Source organism: Tasmannia lanceolata, unplaced genomic scaffold, assembly GCF_043159265.1.
Source record: "Tasmannia lanceolata isolate RefF3 unplaced genomic scaffold, GAP_Taslan_0.1 ptg000018l, whole genome shotgun sequence".
NCBI classification, from domain to species: Eukaryota; Viridiplantae; Streptophyta; class Magnoliopsida; order Canellales; family Winteraceae; genus Tasmannia; species Tasmannia lanceolata.
The window spans coordinates 26,125,001-26,145,866 of NW_027518695.1; the positions used below are offsets into that span (position 1 = coordinate 26,125,001).

At 39.5% G+C, this 20,866-nt stretch overlaps 2 protein-coding genes across 3 annotated transcripts in view; one reads left to right on the forward strand and one right to left on the reverse strand.

The window, feature by feature from the left end:
- Positions 1–11,532, reverse strand: part of LOC143850228 (casein kinase II subunit alpha-like) — a gene marked incomplete at its 5' end in the record, with an annotated part of 40,059 nt that extends 28,527 nt beyond the window's left edge. Inside the window, 2 exons of the mRNA XM_077359493.1 lie at positions 11,067–11,196; positions 11,285–11,532. Of these exons, the coding sequence (XP_077215608.1) occupies positions 11,067–11,196; positions 11,285–11,532 (378 nt within the window). The remainder of the gene's footprint in view (positions 1–11,066; positions 11,197–11,284) is intronic.
- A 5,912-nt stretch (positions 11,533–17,444) lies between these two features.
- Positions 17,445–19,187, forward strand: LOC143851388 (LOB domain-containing protein 39-like). Of its 2 annotated transcripts, none has more exons than XM_077360797.1 (3): positions 17,445–17,844; positions 18,154–18,367; positions 18,524–19,187. In XM_077360797.1, the coding sequence occupies exons 1-3, from the start codon at positions 17,661–17,663 to the stop codon at positions 18,741–18,743; spliced, it is 618 nt and encodes a 205-aa protein (XP_077216912.1). In that variant the 5' UTR covers positions 17,445–17,660; the 3' UTR covers positions 18,744–19,187. The 2 variants fall into 2 exon arrangements, with proteins under 2 accessions (XP_077216912.1, XP_077216913.1); XM_077360798.1 differs by having other exon boundaries at positions 18,181–18,367.
- The last annotated feature ends 1,679 nt before the right edge of the window (positions 19,188–20,866 follow it).

A 20,866-nucleotide genomic window follows, 5' to 3' on the forward strand; every position in this document is an offset into this window, starting at 1 on the left:
CTTGATTTTCTCCCTTTCATTATAATTTTGAATTTGTGGGGGATTGTTGACTTTCCTTGCTTTTAAGGAAACCGAGAGGGGAACGGAACAAATAGTTGCTTCCCACATTAGCAATCTTATCCTAGATTTTTGGCTTTTTGTTTCCTTAAAATGGCAAACTACCCTCCATCTTTTTTGGCTTTTGAGTAAGATATCTTGTCCCACATTGGAAGAATAAGAGAAGATGATCAAACATATTGGAGTTAAATCTCTACAGGTTGTTGTTGTTGTTGTTGTTGTTGTTGTTGCTGTTGTTGTTGTTGTTAGTAATCCCTAAAGCGAGATGTCTGCCTGAGTCTTGCTGAGCTGTCTGATGATGTTCAGATCTTCTTGATCAACCTCTGTGCTAACAACCTTTCATTTGACAGAGTCTGACCTGAGTTGATGTTCAGATCTTGTTGTTGTTGTTGTTGTTGTGGTTGTTGTTATTCCTCTTCTTCTTCTTCTTCTTATTATTATTATTATTATTATTATTATTATTATTATTATTATTATCCCTAAAGCGAGATGCCTGCCTGAGTCTTGTTGAGCTGCCTGATGATGTTCAGATCTTCTTGATCAACCTCTGTGCTAACAACCTTTCGTTTGACGGTGTCGATCTGCTCGTCTCACCTGAGTTCTAGGGGTTTGTAGTTATTCAAAATAAACTTTAGAGATTCAATTGGGTATTTATTTGGGAATAGTCTATCGGCAATAAAAAAAATTAAAAGACTTGTTGCCTGTTGGGCTCCACTCTATGGGACAAAAATAAAGAAATATGTTTGCTTTCCACACTAGCACATGGTGCAAGCGATTGCCCGTCGGAAGGGTTTCTTGCACTTGGGTTCCCATTCTTTCCACAGGGATCCTTCCCAATATGGTAAATGCCCTCTTAATCATATTTTGGCCACTTGAATTGGGCTTCATTTCTTTCATGGGGCGAAGAGCTGACAAGTAAGGCTTGAAAGCTCCTCCACTATCGCTTACTTGGTCTCGGTAGCAGTTTTCCTCGGCATATTGCTCGTCATCGAGATCAACCTCTACTGGTAGTACAGCAAGACGGGGTAGGCTAGGAGACACAGCAGGAGGGTGCTGGGGAGCAGGTTCTCTTGAAGTCGAAGACTTCTCATTGACTTGGGCCTTTAGGTGAGTAATCTCTTCTCTCATGCTAGACTCTTCTCTATTTATCTTTTATACTTTAACACATCCCAAGAATACTCATAGATTAAATTTGATAACGACTCTCCATTGCAAAACAAAAATTTAATCACATGCTCAATTGATAAAGACACCCGTGAAATGTTATTTCTAACGCGTGTGTGTGGGACCCGAAATTGAAACATATCAATTCTTACTAATTTGGAAATTCAAGGATTTTATCCGGATCCAAATCACAACACAAAAAGGGCTGCAAATGTGAGAAATCCAAATCAAAATCTTCTCGACAACCAAACGGGCCCTTTATTATTATTATTGAAAGGCAAGAGTTGGGGATTCTTAAAGAGAAAACAATGGAGTTTAAAATCTTTGCCATGCGTGCGCCGCGCCAAGCCGTGTCGGGTTGGGTCGGTGTGTGTGTGTGTGTGTGTGTGTGTGTGTGTGTGTGAGTGAGAGAGAGAGAGAGAGAGAGAGAGAGAGAGAGAGATTTCTTTTTCCTTTTTAATTTTCGTCCTAAGTCTTGAGTTTTCCATGGTTAATGGTTTCCCACTTTTTGGCACCTTTTCATTTTACCGCTTTATGTCTTTACTTGTCTTTTTCCGTTCTTATGTATTCGACGGAAAAGTTCGTCCGCTTATGTTTTTGATGGAAAAGTTTGTCGGTAAAGTGAGCTTTTACTATTCTAAATATTTTGGTTTCCGCAGGAAACGTATGTCAGTAAGTGATGTTTCATCTTACTACCGTAAATCTCATGTATTCTATGGAAAATGGTCGCAATTTCTATTTCGATTTTAACAACTGTGGAAATGCGGATTTATCACTTTTCATTAGGAAACGTTCTAAAATGTTTCCTAATCGTATCCTTTCATTAAGGCATCTGTTAAGCTTTCTTGAAAGGATGACATTGGCTACGGAAATGGCATTCGAACGGATACCGAGTTTTTCTCCATAGTTTCTAGTTCTTCCTGTTTAACAAAGACTTTTGGGTCGTTTTCTATCTCTGGTCAAGGACGAATAAAACGTGTTCGCTAGGCATCCGGGTAGTGAGAGTACACACCTCCTAGAGCGGAGTTGTTGTATCCTGGAGACATACCTCGAAGTTCCCATTTTGCACCATGATTCGTCGCATGTGGGGGTGATACTTATCTCGAGGACAGTGAATTCAGATTTGTGCCTCGACTCATCGACAAGTCACTCTTTACCATTCCATCTACATCAGATTCTTTAGTATAATCCAGAATTACACAATTTCCTGCAACAACCAGAAGAAACAACTCAATCCCATGAAAATTCCACATTAAGAGGATGGCCAACGTATTCCTTCAGTGCACTTCCAAGCCTCTCAATCAACTAATAAACCCCTTAAAATCCTAGGAGAGCTCCTCCTTCGCGTTAATTCCATTAAAGAAGCTATTCCAAAGTTAATATAATTATGAAATTCCCTCTGTTGACCTTTTGAAACTACTTGTCTATAATAAGTAAGAGGCCATAGGCATTTGAAGCATGGTTTTAACTCTTAAATTTCCCCAAAATTTCCCCAAAACGACCAAAATGTTTCCCTTTCCATCCACACCGAAATGAAATCTACATGATTCCTTTCATATCATTATTACCCTGAAATTTTGACTGAAATTTCGAAAATTCTACCAAAATTCCTGAAATTTGATTGAAATTCCCAAAATTCGACCGAAGTTCCCAAAATTCAAACGAAATGGTTGGAAAGACAAAAAATGGAAAGATATTATTTGCATTTCGTTTCATTCCATTAATATGCCTAATGAGTGGAGGAAGAGTACATTAGTACCTATTTATAAGAATAGAGAAGATATTTAGAGTCGCACCAATTACAGGAGAATTAAGCTAATGTGTCACACCATGAAGCTTTGGAGAGGGTAATTGAGCATAGACTAAAAAAAGAGACTAAGGTGTCAGAGTATAAGTTTGGCTTCATGCCCGGACGATCGACTATGGAAGCTATCTTCTTGATTAGGAGGTTTATGGAGAGATTTAGAGAAAATAAAAAGGACCTTCATATGGTTTTCATTGACTTGGAGAAAGCGTATGATAGGGTTCCCGGGAGAGTGATGTGGTGGATCCTTGAAAGGAAAAAAGTGCCTACTAAATATGTTGATTTAATTAGGGATATGTACGATGGAGCGGTAACTAGTGTCAGAACCACGGATGGCACGTCTATTGAGTTTCCAATTACAATAGGACTGCACCAAGGATTAGATCTAAGCCCTTATCTTTTTACGCTAGTAATGGATGAGCTCACGGAGGGTATCCAGAATGAGGTGCCGTAGTGTATGTTATTTGCATATGACATAGTATTAATCGACGAAACCAAAGCAGGAGTAAATGCTAAGTTACAGTTATGGAGAACTACTTTGGAATTCAAAGGTTTTAGACTTAGTAGGACTAAGACAGAATATATGGAATGCAACTATAGTAATGTAAAGAGGCAGGACGAGGATGTAGTAAATATGACTAGACAGGAGATACCAAAGAGGGATATCTTTCGCTATCTTGGTTCAATTCTACATAAGGAATGAGGGATTGAAAATGATGTTAACCACAGAATAAGAGCAGGTTGGTTGAAGTGGAACTTGCCTCAGGAGTTCTGTGCGACCGTAAAATCCCTACCAAGTTGAAAGGAAAGTTTTATAAGACAGCTGTGAGGCCAGCCATGTTGTACGGCTTACAATGTTGTGCCACCAAGAAGCAGCATGTGCATAAGATGAGTGTAGCAGAGATGTGAATGCTTAGATGGATATGCGGCCACACAAGGTCACATAGAATTAAAAATGAACATACGTAAAAAGGTGGAGGTGGCACCAATTAAAGAGAAGATGAGAGAGCATCGCTTAAGATGGTTTGGACATATCCAACGTAGGCCTTTGGATGCTCCGGTGAGAAAAGGCGACTCGTGCCAAATTGATGGAGTAAAAAGAGGTAGGGGCAGACCGAAAACAACTTGGGTAAAAACAGTGAGGAAAGACTTGATAACTAGGAACATAACAAAGAATATGACCTTGGATAGGATAGAATGGAAGAAAATAATCCACATAGAAGAACCCAACTAGAGCCAGAATTAGAGCAGGGTAGATTCCTTCTACATGAAATTTTTCTAAAGGATTCATTTAGCCGACCCCAACTAGTTTGGGACAAAGGCTTTGTTGAGTTGAGTTGAGTTCATTCCATTACTGTATAGAATAATATTTGGTAGGCAACAGCATTGAACTGAAAACAAATTAGCCGTATCTTATGCATGAGATGTCTTATAGGCATGAGACCAATAAATAATAATACCTCGTAACTCTATGTGTCATTGACATTGAGTTGGGGTCCTAAGAGGGGAGACTAGTTATTGTAGTTCCTTATACTTCATCACATTGTACTTCCTTATTGACCTTACTGTTCTAAACATGTGTGACAACGCATATCATTTTGTATTCGATGTGATTAAGCCATTATGGATGGTTTTGTTGCTTACATGATGGTTTCTAAGTATGCATTTGTGCTTATTCTAGCATTTTCCAAAGTTTCATCTTAAAATTCCATCATTTGCATATGCTTTTGTATGATTTTATAAGATTTCCACCAAAACCGAAATGTTTCTATTTCTGTGCCAATCGAAACTAAAATTTAAAACCTTGATCTGAAGTAAACCCAAGAAAGTTCAGAAGACAGCTGAAACAGATCACAAAACATAAGTAAACACATTACAGAGCATGTCGAGAAAAGAGACAAAATTAAAATTTTAAAAGATATAAAAAAGAACAAAAGGAAGAAAATGATACAGCAGAATGCATCTCATTTTGCATAATCAATATTCAAATGCACCGAACAAGAATTACATGAGGAACGACGAATAACAACAAAATCAAAATACCTCCCAGAGAAAATGCAAATAAAAAATTGTTAAAGTTGTAAAAGAGTTGGGCGTGATCTTTTAGGCTAGCTTCGTAATCATGATCTTTATGTCGAGAAATTATATGATGCTCGACCGTCAAGCCCGGTGAAGGTGGTACCTCAAAAGTACCACACTTGATATTTGACCCAACAGCAGCTTCTTAAAAAGTCGGCTGTTGTAGGATCAAATATCAAGGGTGGTACCGTTTTGACGGTACTTGACGGTCGGGCACCATATAAAAACTCATTTATGTCTTGATCTTTATCCTTCTTGAACCTTTCAAAAAAAATCTGTATCCTTCTTGATGTAATCATGTAGTATAGAAACTACCTAACTAGATAAAACCGTGTGCCAGGTATATCACTTCAAATCAGGGATTCTTTGTTGTAACTTTTATACACATGCCATATGATGAATGAAAGGATATATGACTCTCTACTCTAAAATTATTATGGTATCAGAGCTTAGGGCTTCTAAATCCCTAAACCGTATTGCTCATCTTTCAATTTCCTTCACAAGGTAAGAACTAATAGCTTTCTTTTGTTGCTTCTTCTATCTACACATCTACTACATACCGTAAGTGTTTCCTTTTTTTCAAACGGCATGCTTAAGTTTTATTCCATTTCGATTCACAAACATCAATTTGATTCCCATCTCTTCACCTTTTATTTTCACCAATTCGTCCCTCTTTGATCAAGGCACTTCCACTATGTTCTTGTTCAACAGTCCCTGATTTCACATTTCCTCAGACCTGATGATCACCATGACTGAAGTAACTTCGAGAATCTCTCAAGTCAGTAACAAAATCTCATGGAGGAATTTAATACGGCTGACTTGTCTCACCATTGTTGAATGGAGATGACTATTGAACTTGGTTTCGTGCCATGGGAATGGCAGTATGGCACTTCATGGTAAAAACAAATTGGGATTTGTAGATGGAACAATCCCTAAACTCGAACCCAATTCTCCTCAACTTCCTCAGTGGAAAAGGGTGAATGATACGGTTTCTTCGTGGATGCTTCACTCCATACCTCCCAAACTCACTTCCAGTCTCGTATACTCTCAAGGTTTTAAATTTCGGTTTCGGTACCTATTTCGGACCCCACCGAAATCCGAAATTTGGGCGAAATCCGTATAAATAAAAAAAGATTATTTAATAAATTTCGAAAATTTCGGACCTAAATTTCGGCCGAAATTTTGTAACATGTTTTTTTTTTATAAATTACATTAAATCGAAATTTCGGACCGAAATTCCGAGGTAAAGGGCGAAATCCAAAATTTCGCCAAATTTCGGTTTCGGTCTCCACCGAAATTCGAAATTTCGGAATTCGGCCGAAATTTAAAACCATGTATACTCTGAAACTGCTTGAGCAATTTGGGATGACATTGGAGGAGTGTTTTTCCCAGCCAAATGCTCCCAAAGTTTATCAACTTGAACAATCTCTGTCATTCTTAAAACAAGAAATTTTATGCATTTCTGCATATCATACAAAGATCAATAGTTTGTGGGTGAATTAGCCACCTACATTTCTCTCCCCACCTGCTCTTGTGGAGCCTCAAAAGCTATATTTGATCTTTTGCAACAAGATCAAGTAATGGAATTTTTATAAGGTCTGTATGATTCATATGCTCCGATTTGTGGTCAGATTCCATTGCGTGAACCCCTGCTGTCGGTCAGCAAGGTATTTTTCCCTCATCCTACAAGAAGAAAAGCAATGAGAACTATCCATCCACAATCCCATGTTGAATGAAGCCCCAGCCTTGATCGCAACTACAAACACACCAAGGAACCCTCATTTGCGTCCCCATTGCAACCATTGCAATGTAGATGGCCACAATGATTCGAATTGCTACAAAATCTATGGTAACCCACATTACAGTCATTGTAATGCTGATGGACACAAAATGGAGAGCTGTTACAAAATCCATAGTTACCCACCTAATGGAGAGCCTTCCTAGACATGGGGAGACCTTAGTTTATTGACTTAATAAGTCCTTGATGGGGACATCAACAATGGGCGCGGATTCAAGGTTTACAAGCGCAGACGTGGACTGAGGACGGAGACTCTAGCATGGGCCATACATGGGCGTCTTTTTTATTATTTACATTCTATTTTCGTCATTTTATTGGTAGCCTACTTTTTAGGCATCAAATCTCATCCGTTTAACGTGTGTTTGGTATTATTATTAGAAAGGTTTTTCAATTACCCATCTAATGAGCCCAAAATCACATGATTTGGATGGGTTTTGAGCAAGTTATGAGTGTTTTATGCTCTGTATGGTTGCCAGGTTTTTTTTGTTCCCGGGAGTTATGTGGGAGAAAAAAATACCCTGGGAGATAGGTGGGAAAAAAAAAGTCCTGGAAGTATCCTGGTAAAATAAAAATCCCATGTTTGGTTATGTGGGAGAAAAAAATACCCTGGGAGATATGGTGGGAAAAAAAAACCTTTGTTTGGTTGCTTGAACTGTTGGGTAGAAAAAAATTCTTCTCAAGCTTATTTTTGGTTCCTGAGTTTATTTTTGTTCCTGGGGTTATCTTGGGATGGGATGAAAAGGCAATCATTACAAAAGTGGGATTAAAAAATTCACCCCACAAGTAATCATTACAAGAGTGGGATTAAAATAAACCTAGTGCTAAAAGGCAACCAAACATGGGATGGGACCAAAATTTAACTTACTCTCCCACAAAACTCCCAGGAACAAAAAAAACCCGGCAACCAAACAGAGCATTAAGGAAGTGGAATAGGTCTATTAAGGGATTACTATTTTTGGTAAGTTTTTAACTTTATTTAGTTTACTTTGGATTAGATGAATGGTTGAGATTAGTTGCTTAGGTTTTAAGTTATCTTTTAGGGTTTCTTTTCTTATAAATACATCTTATGAAAGCAATGTAAGGGACTTTTTAAATATAAAATAGAATTAACGTTTTGCTTGAAGCCAAAAATTTGGGCTTTCTTCTTCTCTCTTCTTATTGTGATTTGGAACCATCTTCTCTGATCTCCTCTCACCTATTCTCTTCTATTTCTTCCATCAAATTAGCACAAAAAAAATTCGTAGAGAAACACAAAATCCATAGATATCTCCCTTGTTCTTCAAGATCTTGTTTTGAGACTTTGGGGGATTGTTTTAGTGATTAAACCTCACCTAAAACTCATAAGAATCTCAACTTTCAAACCCTGTTGAACCCTATTGTAAGTTCTTACCCTTTTCAAGCCTGGAAAGCCTTTTAGAGATCTAATAGAATTGGCATTTTGCTTGAAGCCAAAAATTTGGATTTTCTTCTTCTCTCTTCTTCTTGTGATTTGGAACCATCTTCTCTCATCTCCTCTCACCTATTCTCTTCTATTTCTTCAATCAAATCAGCACAAACAAGGTTAATAAATCAGCTTTTCTATTTTCTTTGTTCTTCAACCCTAAAACTAAAAAAACCCAAATTCCATAGATCTCCCTTGTTCTTCAAGATCTTGTTATGAGATTTTGAGGGATTGTTTTAGTGATTAAACCTCACCTAAAACTCATTAGAATCTCAACTTTCAAACCTTGTTGGACCCTATTGTAAGTTCTTACCATTTTCAAGCCTTGAAAGCCTTTTTAAAGATCCATAGACTAAACCTACCATCAAATCAGAACCTAAACCCTAGAATGACCTTTCTTTTACATACCTAAACCCTTACCTAAGATCTGGACAGCAGTTTCCTTCAATTTCCATATTTGCAGAAATTACTAAAATACCCCTACCGCCTAAATCTGGTTTGTTTTGACCCAATTCCTGCTGCTAGACATTTATTTTATTTTTATTTTTCATTGATCATTATTAATTTCTCATGCTTTTGTTACATCTAATTGATAGGTCTTACATTATCTTTTAGTTCTCCACACCCCTTATCATGCGTGCCTGTGGGAGCTGTTTGTGCTGGCATTTTGGAGCGCACCTTGTGGTTCTCAATCCTCTTTCGCCGAGATGCCTATTCCAAATATTTATTCCTTAGATATGGCATCAGAACAACACCCACTCTACTAGATTTAACCAATTCGTCGGGTGCGGATGGGGATTCTCCAATTGATTCTACAGATTCGGATTTGGATGCCTCTGCGCATAAAGATATGGATAGGGTTGCGCTAACTCAGATGCGGCTAGAAAGGCTCGTTTGAGTGATTCATAAACCCTCGTCGGGATAAACAAGCAAGGATTTCATCCTCTGCTTATGGGAATGCTACTTCGAGAAATGCTGCTGAAGGATAAACTCGATATGTTGCGAGATAAACTGGATATGTTAGTTCAGCTAATGCTGGTTTGGATGCTTACCTTATCTTTTTCCACTTAGCCACTCACCCTTGATTTAGAATTGCAGGACCGGGATTTAGTTGGTTGCATGCGTAGGCCTAGTTTCGGACTAATCCTTCTATTATCAATTCATCTTACGAATCTTTATCGCTTTGATTGATTTGTATAAGGTTTAGTTCATGCTTAATTATAATCTTTACAACTATTTATGCTATTTAGGTCTCATTATGGCTGTTGTCCATAGATTAATTAGGCGTTCATTCAGCCCTAGGTTAGTTGTTAAGTGTTCATTTAGTTTTCTGCGTAAGCCCTAAACTGTCCTAAAGTCTTAATCCCATAACGAGTGTAGGATTCTCCCTAAATTAGGTATTGTCCTGCATCAGTCCTTGTATGGCCTCAAGCAAGCTAGTCTTCAAAAGTTTTCCAAATTTTTGAATGCAATGTACGAAGCTGGTTATACACAATCTAAGGTTGACTACTCTCTTTTCTTCCGACGGACATCTTTAGGTTCTGTTTTTGTTCTTGTTTCTGTTAATGATATAATCATCACTGGAGATAATATTACCGTTATTGGTCACTTGAAGCACTTCCTTGAATCCAAATTTCACGTTAATAATCTAGGGCCACTCAAATATTTTCTTAACATGAGGTCGCTCACTCATCAAAAGGGTTCTTTCTTTGTCATCGCAAGTATATACCCTCAACATTTTGAGTGACACGGGAATGTTAGGGTCAAGTCCTACAACCTTCCTTATGAAACAACATTTGAAGTTAAACACCTCATATGGGTACCTGCATAAAGATCCATCTCATTATCGACGACTAGTGGGACGTTTAATTCATCACACCATTACCCAACCGGATGTACTATATTCCTTTCACATGCTAAGTCAATTTATGTAAACCCCTTGCACTCCCCATCTTGCTGCTTCCACTTGTGTGCTCCGATACCTTTTTTTTTTTTAAATAGCTCTGATACCTTAAGAGCACTCCTGGTTAAGGTTTAGTTTTTTTCTTCTTCTAGCAACATTCACTTAACAGCTTTTTGCAACTTTAATTGGGCAAGTTGTCCCCTCACTCGCTGGTCTACCACTGGCTTTTGCACTATGATTGACTCTTGTCCGGTTTCATAGTAAACTAAGAAGCAAAGCACCATTTCTCGTTCTCCTGCCGAAGCTGAATACCGAGCTATGGCTCACGCTGCTTGTGAACTACAATGGATTATTCCACATTCTGAACCTACGACATTGACAATAAAGAAGCCTTACATATTGCTACAAACCCTGTCTTTCATGAGCATACCAATAAACCTCTTGGATGAGATAATTCCATAATCTCATTCGCAAGTGGGGCATGATTAATATTCATGCAGCAACTTGAGAGGGGAGTATTAAAGCTGTAAAAGAGTTGGGCATGCTCTTTTAGCTGCTTCGTAATCGTGATCTTTATATCTTTATATCTTTATTATCTTTATCCTCCTTGATGTAATCTTATAGGATACAAACTGTCTAACTAGATTAAACCGTGTGCTAAGTATACCCCTTCAACCCAAGGATTCCTTGTTGTAACTTTTATATACATGCCACATGATGAATGAAACGGATATAGGACATTCTGCTCTGAATTTATACAAAACTATTAATAATAAAAAAATCAGAACCCATGAACCTTAAATGAATTTAAAAAAATCACCTTTTTCTTCTTGACGGGCTTAAGGATCTTAATAATGCAACGTTCTTCATTAGTAGAATGAACGCCCTCAAAAACCTCGCTATATTTCCCCCTTCCGACCTTCCTTACCACCTCATAATCATCCTGCTCCCTAAAATCCAAAAAATAAACCCTAAATCCAACGGTGGAGATCAAATAAAGAAAATAAGAAGAAGGGTTTTGAGATCTAGGGTTTGTACCCCCATTGAACGGTAAGGGACTCGTATTCCCAATAGTCTTTGGGACGAACCACGTTGATGTCGGCATAAACCCTAGCTTTAGAGGTGGCGCCGGGCCGCCGGATGGATTTTCCGATCTTCTGCGCCAGTTTTTCCGGCCAGGGGTGGGCCCACAAGAGAGTTTTCGAAGGGGGTTGAGAAGGATAGAGGAGGAAACAGTGGGAAATGGAGCGGAGAAGAAAAGGTGGTCTTTTCCCATCGCGTGTGCTTTATTACTTTAGTTGATGCTTTTTGTTTGTTTCTCTTGTTTTTCTACCTTAGGTCTTTTGTCCGAAACGAGAAAAATGTAGCGTGCAACTTGGGTCGGGTTCAACCCGATTTTGGCTCGGGTCGGGTTGGGAGTGGGAAAAGCCAACCCGATTTAATTTTGGGTTGGGTTAGGGTTGAGGTCTTGGACAGCCCAACCTGATCTGAACCTAACCTCTGTCCTCTAATTTTATTGTGATTTCTTAGGAGTAATATTTTTTTGGATTTTTCTATTTGGTCCTGGGTTAACAGGAACCCAACCGGACCTGATTTGCAAAAGACAGGTTACACGGGTTGGGAGTTGAGGATTTAGAGGCAGGTTGGGTTAGGGATGATGATCGAACAGAGGTTCGAGTTGGGTTGGGTTAGGGGAATGCTATATTGAGTTCAGGCCCATGATAGCCCAGCCAGGATAGCATTCCCTCGAGCATAGCCTAGCCCGAGCCTCGGGTCTCAATGGTTAACCCGCCTCTAAATCTCTCAAACTTTAATCAGATCCCTCTAACCCATTTTTCCTAGATAGGATTGGGTTTTTGGTTAGGAACAGCGCAGAAACAAAACAGTACAAATATGGGATTTGCTAGGGTCCATCAGAAAAGGCATTTTGTGGCTGGTTTGTCGTACTTTAGAATAGCCACGTCGTGATTGGAGACAACAACTTTTGTCTCCATTAACGAGGTGGCTGGTCTAAAGTGTGAAAGACCAGCCACAAAATGCCTTTTGTGATGGAGGTTGTGTCGGGTTGCTCAAAGCCTCAACCCTAATCCTAAATTAAATTGGGTTGACTTTTACCAACCCTAACCCAAAACTAGGGATGCAACTCAGGTCGGGTTCAACCGGGAAAAAAAATAGTCTGCTTGAGTCGGTTTGGGTTGAGTTTTCCCGACCCGGGTTGACTTCGGGTCAGGTCGGGTTGAGGGTTTGGGCAACCCGACCCTAGTTAAACCCGACATTTTTTATGAAAATTGTTTCTTGTAAGCTTAAAAGCTCGGGGTTAGGTCGGGTTGAACTCGGTTCAGGTTGGGTTCGGGATGGAACAAAAGGTTCCTCGGCTTGGGTTAGTTGGGTTGAACCTCGTCAGGTTGGAAATCAGGTCGGGTCGAGTTGGGCAAAAAAAAGAGAAAAAGGTTCCTCGGGTCGGGTCGAATTGGCTTCAACCTGACCAGAGTTGCACCCCTACCCAAACCAACCCTAGACAATACTAACCCAACCTAGCCGAAATTGGGTTGAACCCCCACTGAGATCAGGTTGAGCCTAACCCAAGTTGCACCCTTACTTTTTTATGTCAAATTATATTGTATTAGTGCCTATCTTTGAAGGCAGGCAAAGAATAAGTGAGAATCACCCATTCAGTGATCAACCAATTTAAAATGTTTTATTAAATGGGGGCTGATAAATTCCCCCATTCAGGGATAATTTTGCCCCGTTTTACTTGCTGGGGCTTCACAACCGGTACAGAGCCGTTTTTACCGGTCGTGTCGGTTGTGCCCGGCACATATATCTCTCTCTATATGAACCTTTGGTCATCTCTGAACAATGAAGTCCCCACCCATATTTATTCTTACAACCAGTACTCTGTCTTCTCTCTTTGAAGAAGAACCCGGGCTTAACAATGAATAATTTAGATCTTTGAAGAAGGTGAGCACCATAAAAAAAAAAAAAAAAACACTTGGGCTCACTTTGTTAAAAGATCCAAACAGTTCATTTGTTGCAATCCAAAGTAAACAGGCCTGCCCCAAATATCATCTCCCTAGGATGATACTAACTCTTCGATCCGTAAAGATCTACATATGATGTTGTCATATTAGAATGGATGGTTAAGATCTTAACCATTCGATGGAGATGATTTTTGGGGCACAACCTATTTCTGCTGAGGTTCAAAAAATGAATGGTTTGGATCTTCAAACATAGTGGTCCTAATGTATTTTCTAAAAAAATAGGCGTTTTATGATGTAAGCATGTAGGTGGCATATAATAGGTGGGCCCATGTCTAAATTACAATTCATAAGTGTGCATATATTTTGAAAATTACAATGAAGCCCACCTTCTTTGAAGATCCAAACCATTCCGTTGTTAGCCCTAATGTTACTAGACTGTGCCACAAAAATCATCTTCATTGAATGATCCGGACCCTCTAATCTATGGATAAACTACCCCATATAGAAATGAGGAGTTAAGATCATCCCATAGAGATGATTTTTCATGGTACGATGTTTTAATGTTGGAGCCTAATAACTGATTGGTTTAGATCTTTGAACAAGGTGAGCCCCATTCTATTTTTTAAAAAAAAAATGCGTTGTAATGCCTAACTCACCGAGGGACGGCATTAGCTATCTTAATTTCTAATTTAGACCGTAGATCGCCCAATCAGCGGCTTTGCTGTTGAAAGTTTAAGTTAATGTGACCTTTTATGAAACTTTTTGGATGGTGATGTTTAGGTGGTGACTTTGAATCTGGAATAAGAATTAGGGATGGATCTCCTTATTAGTTTATTTTTATTTTATGTCTTCGATTGCACGTATGTACATATATGTAAAAAAACGAATGGTGGTTTTCTTGTGTTCTTTTCCCCTGTAAGCGATTATGTGGTTTCAGGGTCGTTACATGCGTGCAGCAAAGTGCAGACAATATATAACATATATCTATTCAAAAATTTATTTTGGCCAACATTATTCCAATATCCAAAACGTTCATTTGATGGGCCCCAATGTAAATATAGGCATTTCCCCAAAAATCATCTCCATATGATGATCCCAACTGTCCAATGTGTGATTCCTATTTCTCCATGCCTCATGTATTGATGGGTGGGGCACTATTCGAGGTGGCAACTAGGCCGTGCTGGCCCGCAACACGCCCGGCACGGCACGCTTGCTACAGTGAGGTGGGCCGTGCCGGCACGGCACGAAGACGTGGACTGTGCCAGGCTGAGGATTTAGGCACACGGCATGACACGACAAGCGGCCTGGCACGACAAAAAACAGTGTGAAAAGGACTTTATGTGGCTGTTTTCTCGTGCCGGCATGACACGGGCCGCGGGCCGTGCCGTGCCTAACCTCCGGTACATTTGTGCCAGCACAGGATGGCCCGTGGCCGAATCGTGCCGTGCCGTGGTTGGCCCGCGGGCCATGTGGACTGTAAAATTTTGTGCCGTGCTGGCACGGCACGGCCTGTTTGCCACCTTGAGGCACTATTATACACCCTGCCCGGTGCTTGAACCGTGCCGGAACTGGAATCAAAATCAATCCCTCAGCCGGACCATAACAGCAGCGGCGTATTCTCGCTAAGGAAAGATCCACTGATCCACTGTTGTGTTCGTGTCGTGGGGCTCCCCGCCCTTTCCGTCGTGGGCCGCACGATCTCCACCCAAACACATGCATACGGTGGGCCCACCGATTTTGCGGATATGTTGAACTTGTGTGTTTCGCTATCGACACTAAACCCATCCATGAGGTCCCACTATCTACACCTCATGCATAATTGCATAGCATAGGTCTGGAATAAGAATGGGGCCCACCGTTTTATACCTCATGTTTTGATGATGGATTGATGGCACCCTTGCCAGGCTGTCACAATCTCTACCCAAACTTTCAATGCTAGATTACAATTCCTGAAGAGCTCTCAACAGCCAATTAGAAAAGTGTAAAACAAAATAAGTTCGCCCCATTACTAAACTATGTTATAAATTTCTACAACCACAGTGAGTCCAAAACTGATTATTGGACACAAAAGTATGTTCCAACGTTTTCGGACTTTGAGAACCCATTGTAAGCCCAAAATTGATTATTGGACACAAAACGAAGTCCCTTTTTGTTTCGGATTTTGGGAAGCTGATTATTGGACTCAAATTTACATCAGACCTTTGTTAGTTTGAGATTATGAAAACAGATGGTTAGCCCTCAAACCGATTATTGGACTCAAAATTAATGTAATTTGGGTCAAATAATCGGTTTGGTGGCTCACTATCAGTTGTCATAATCTCAAACGAACAGGGCCTTAATTTTGAGTTCAATAATCAGCTTTAGACACAATTAATTCTCAAAATCCAAAACAAGCATGGCCTAAACGTTGATGACAATAATACATACAGGCATTCCATGTTACTAGCTGACTTACGCAGGAGGAGGAACACCAAAGGCATACACAAATTTGAGTTGAATAATTAGTTTTGGATTCAGTTCTCAAAATAAAAAACAACTTCAAATCCAATAATCTGTTTTGGACTCACACTAGACTGGTTCTCAAAATCCAAATTAAATTTGAGCCACAGAATCCGTTTTGGACTCAAAATCGGTTCTCAAAATCCAAAACCAACATGACCTAATTGGTTCTTTTGAGAGATCTTATAAAATTCGGCCAAGTGGCCCAACAGTCCAAATGATAGCTAAGGTATCGAGTCGAACTGTAAGTATTGGTAGACGCATCGGGAAGTGATATATTCACCCTTGGACAGCCCCTCTAGTGTATTTATGACCAAGGTTTTAAATTTCGGCCGAAATCCGAAATTCGGTGAGGAACGAAACCGGGACGTTCCAAAACCGAAATTGCTGAATAATTTTTTAATTCTTTACAGAATTTCAGCCCAAAAAACCAACATTTCGAACGCCTTTAGGGCCCTTTTGGATCCCTCTGATTTTGTATTTGGATTTGGAATTGAGTTTTCAGTACAAAATGAATAGATCTACCAGCTCATGTTGAGGGAGACAAAGGGTGAAGGAAACTGCCAGATCTTTGGAGTTCCAATTTTTACTTCCACAACTTATTTGGAAATCTGATTTTTTTCACTGTCAGCTGCTGAATTGGAAATTCAAGGATTTGATCGGATCCAAATGTCAACGAAAAAAGGGCTGCAAATGTGAGAATTCCAAATCAAAATCTTCTCTGCATCCAAACGGGCCCTTATCGAATTTCGGCCGAAATTTCAAGATTTCAGCTAAAATTTCAGTTTCGGTGAGGACCGAAATTTAAAACCTTGTTCATGACTAAGGTGGCTGTCCCTAGTGAAAAATGGGCGAATATATCATCTCCCCGATAAGAATAGTCACCATCCATTATGGTGGCCCCCACCCTGGATCTTTTTTAATAGACCAAAAGTCAGCAAACAAAAATTCAGTGGACGACAAACAATCTTAACGGATGGTTTGCAGCAACATGGCAACGTGAATGTTGGGCCCCACCTGATGAGCTAATAGGCAAAGTGACATATTCGCCTCCTTCTCTTCCCTAGGTCACTCATTTCTAGTGTATTTATGACTACTCTTTTTACACTACAAGGCTGACCCGGGAAAGAAAATGGGGGCGAACCCAGCTAATATTGATTAAAATGTGGGACCCACGAAAAGGAAAAATGTGGATAGAAATTAGAAAGTGAATTGATTTTTTTAGTCTAAGTAATTTCGTTATCTCAAATTCGCAAGTGGTGGGTCACAAAGATAATTGAAATGTAATTATGTAAAGGCTTTTCAATATGCATAACTGATCTCACCTTGGTTTAATCTTAACCGTCCATTTCACAGGCCTTGTTTTCTATATCATATTACCTGCGGATTACGGCATCCTAATACTGCTGATCTGTATTTTTTTACTATAAGAAGTCCAAAGCAATGCCTATTAAGTGGACGGTTCAGATCTCTCACCGCGTGCCACCTCACCAATGTTTCACTTCAATGATTGAGGCCCCACCTCATAAACTAAAATTCATGGCAGCCAAGCATCATCTTTTTTTGTCCTGGTGTAATAACCCTTTGAAAAGCTGGTTAAATAATAAAAGACAAAATCAGTTAGTGCAATTATCAAAACACCGTAGTGGTAATATCAACACCTGCAAATAAATAAATACACCTGAATCCAACGGTGAAAGAACAACCCTGCTCGCGGAAACACGGAGCCGCAAGCACCAAGGACTTTGGAACCTAACCCTAATTACTTTAACCCAAATCCCAGCTAACCCCACAAACGTAGATCACACCTTTCTCTCTTCCCTTCTTTTTTTTCTCCTTTTTTCTCTTCCTTGTTTTTCCTTGCAGTCCAAGAAAAACGAGTTTCTCCTCAAGAATCAAACCAAAACCCTCTCTCTTTTCATGATCGTTTCAACATGAGTTGTAATGGATGCCGAGTCTTACGAAAAGGATGCAGAAAATCTTGTATTCTCCGTCCTTGTCTTCAGTTTATACAGACTCCTGAAGCTCAAGGCTACGCCACTATCTTCGTAGCCAAATTTTTCGGCCGTGCCGGTCTCATGTCTTTCATCTCCTCTGTAACCGAAATCCACAGGCCAGGTATTATATATTATCTCCCTTATGGTTTCAAATTCGGTTTCGGAATTCGTTTCGGTCCTCACCTAAACCAAATTTTCGAAATTTCGGCCGAAATTTCAGTAATTTCCGTCAAAATTTCGGGGAAATATTAAATAATTTAAAAAATCGAGATTTTTGGTTGAATTTCCTTAAATTTCGTATGAAATTTAGGAATTCGGTCAGCTCTTCTTATGTTTTGTAGTAAAGATCTAAGATCTGATCGTTAAGGAACTTTATATGTAGTAAGGATCTAAGATCTGATCGTTTTTTTGCCTTTTTCCATGCTTTCAGCTCTTTTTATGTCTCTTCTCTTTGAAGCCTGTGGCCGCACGTTGAATCCGGTGTACGGAGCCATCGGTCTTCTTTGGACTGGAAACTGGAATCTTTGTCAAGAGGCTGTGGAGATTGTTCTTAGTGGCGGCACGATTCGGCCGATGTCGGAATTCGCTACCGGAGTTCCGGTTTTCATGCCGGAATCTGATTCCAAGTCAGAGGATGAAGTGAGGTGTGTTAGAGTATATTAGATTCAATAAGATCTAACCGTTGGATCTAGTTTGTTAGATTAGATGATTATTTAGTTAGTTTAGATTATCTTTTTCTTCATCTCTCATCCTTATCTTGTAAGGACTCAATTTAATGGAAAATCTTTTATTTTATCAAGGTGTACGGACGGATTTGAAGAGAAGATGGAAGAGTCAAGATCTTCGAAGAGAACGGACTCGGGACTCGGATCAGGATCCGGGTTTGATGAGTCCGCGGCAAATTTGCAGGGCTGTGATCTTGATCTGAGCTTGATGTCGGAAAATATGAATTCAGATGGATCGGTGAACGTTATAGGACACGTGTACGGTGATCGGAAGCTTCTGAATTTGTTCGTTTGAGACGGTTTGTGTCAGGCGATATATGTAGGATTTTCATTTTTGAGGTTTTTTATATGGTGTAAGGAAATATAATCCGGTAGTTTTCAAAGAATGTCGTATGGACAACACCATGGGATGATCAAAACCGTCCATTTGATCGGCCACAACATTAATAGGCTGTGCTCAAAAATTCATGTCCATCGGGATTATTTCACCCCTCCGATCTATAGAGGAAGGCATATTATGGAAACCCTACAGATCTAGGATAATCTTGTGGAAATGTTTTTTTTTTTTGGGCACAACCTACCATCAAATGGACGGTTTGGATCATCCTATGGTGTGGCCATACAGTACTTTTTTGAGAAATACTTGACTATTGTATACAGTCTAACACTATATACTAACACTACATAAAAACTAATATTTTCTAGGGGGTGGCGAGCAATCCCTCAGATAGCTTTTATAGACTAGGGCATCGACCATGTTTTTTGAGTCATCCAACCCATTCATTCCATATGACCTAATTATAGATTGGGTATTCCTAACAAATCATCTCCATAGGATCATCCTAACCATTCACTTTGTGGAGGCGCAAAATGGACCCATTTTATAGTCATCTATTTTAAACCTCCTCAAATTAAGAGTTGGCATGATCCTATGGAGAGACACAACACCCTACCTACTGTAGGTCCTATGGAATCATCATCTAACACCACCCAAACATCATAGGTACCTACCATATTTCTAGTTGTTAGCTCAGATAAGCTATCTGAGGGATACTGGATATCTCAGATACATTTATCCATATTTTCTATATGGTTAGACAATCACAATGTTTTACTTTAGAAGGTTTGGTATTGTAAGTAAACATGAAAGGAGGAATGCTAAGCTGAGAGGCGCCCTTGCAAAAATGGTGTTAAAGGGTGCCCCCATTTAGGGCTGCAAATGAACCGAGCCGGCTCGCGAACATATTTGGGTTCGGCTCGTTAAAAGCTTGGCTCGGGCTCGTTCGTTTACTAAACGAGCTGAACCCGAGCCTAAAAATTAGGCTCACCAAAGAAACGAGCCGAACTTGAGCTTTGTATAGTTCAGCTCGGAAAACCTCGTGAGCTTTTTAGGCTCGGTTCATAAACGAGCTGAGCCGAGCTTTATATATATAAAATAAAAGAATGTGGGTTGCTTAACACAAATGAAGGTTTGGCCAAATGGTTAAGGTGTTGGCTTTAGAGGGGGCTTGGGTTCAAATCCCACAGATGTGTATGTTTTTATCATTCTTGAAACGAGCCGAGCTTGTAATTTACTTAAATTTGTGGTCTTGAAACGAGCCGAGCTTGTAATTTACTTAAATTTGTGGTTTTAACTCTGTAATTATGCGAAATTAATTTAAATTTAAAACTTTGGGTAAAATTCAAAAGTCCGTGATTTGTGGGCCCATCAACTTGCCAAGGTTTTTTGGCAGCTTCCGTCTACAAAAAGAAAGTGGAGTGTTGGATTAGAAAAGGAATTGCAAGAAAGCAAGTGAGTGGCGCATGTCAGCCTTGATTTCCCGCGTTTCTTCTCCCTCCCACTTACGCGCCTCGCCGCAAAGCCCGTTTTGATATGTACACTAATCTATCTTGTCTTTTATTATTTAAAGGGCTGTCAAAGGTCATTACAGTCAAGGTTTAAAATTTCGATTTCGGTACCGGTTTTGGACTTCTGGAAAACCAAAATTCTGAAATTTTCGGTCGAAATTTGGTAATTTGGTTCCAAATTCCGGACCCAAATTTTGAAATTCCGAAATTTCGGACGAAATTTTAACACTTTTTTTATATTATTAAATAATGTCATTAAATCGAAATTTCGGACCGAGATTACCGAAGTTTCGGACCGAAATTTGGTAAATGGTGAAAAATTGAATTTCGGAAAATTTCGGTTTCAGTCCGAAATTTCGGATTTCGGTTGAAATTTAAAACCATGATTACAGTTCCCAACAAGCTTTCACAAGTCAATTAGAAAAGAAAAGACAACCTAGGTTTGTGCAATTATTAAAACATTGCTGTGCTTATTTCATTTTTCATTAATTTAATATCTTACCGAGATTTTATAAGCTGTGTGCGTGTAAGACTGTAAGGTCTTTTGGTTTGTTTTTTTTTTTTTTGAAA

Excerpts from the sequence above, each read along its gene's own strand:
- LOC143851388 (XM_077360797.1), top strand. The coding sequence starts at position 17,661 with ATGAGTTGTAATGGATGCCGAGTCTTACGAAAAGGATGCAGAAAATCT. Across the intron at positions 17,845-18,153 it reads AACCGAAATCCACAGGCCAG|CTCTTTTTATGTCTCTTCTC; the intron begins GTATTATATATT and ends CCATGCTTTCAG. Across the intron at positions 18,368-18,523 it reads AAGTCAGAGGATGAAGTGAG|GTGTACGGACGGATTTGAAG; the intron begins GTGTGTTAGAGT and ends TATTTTATCAAG.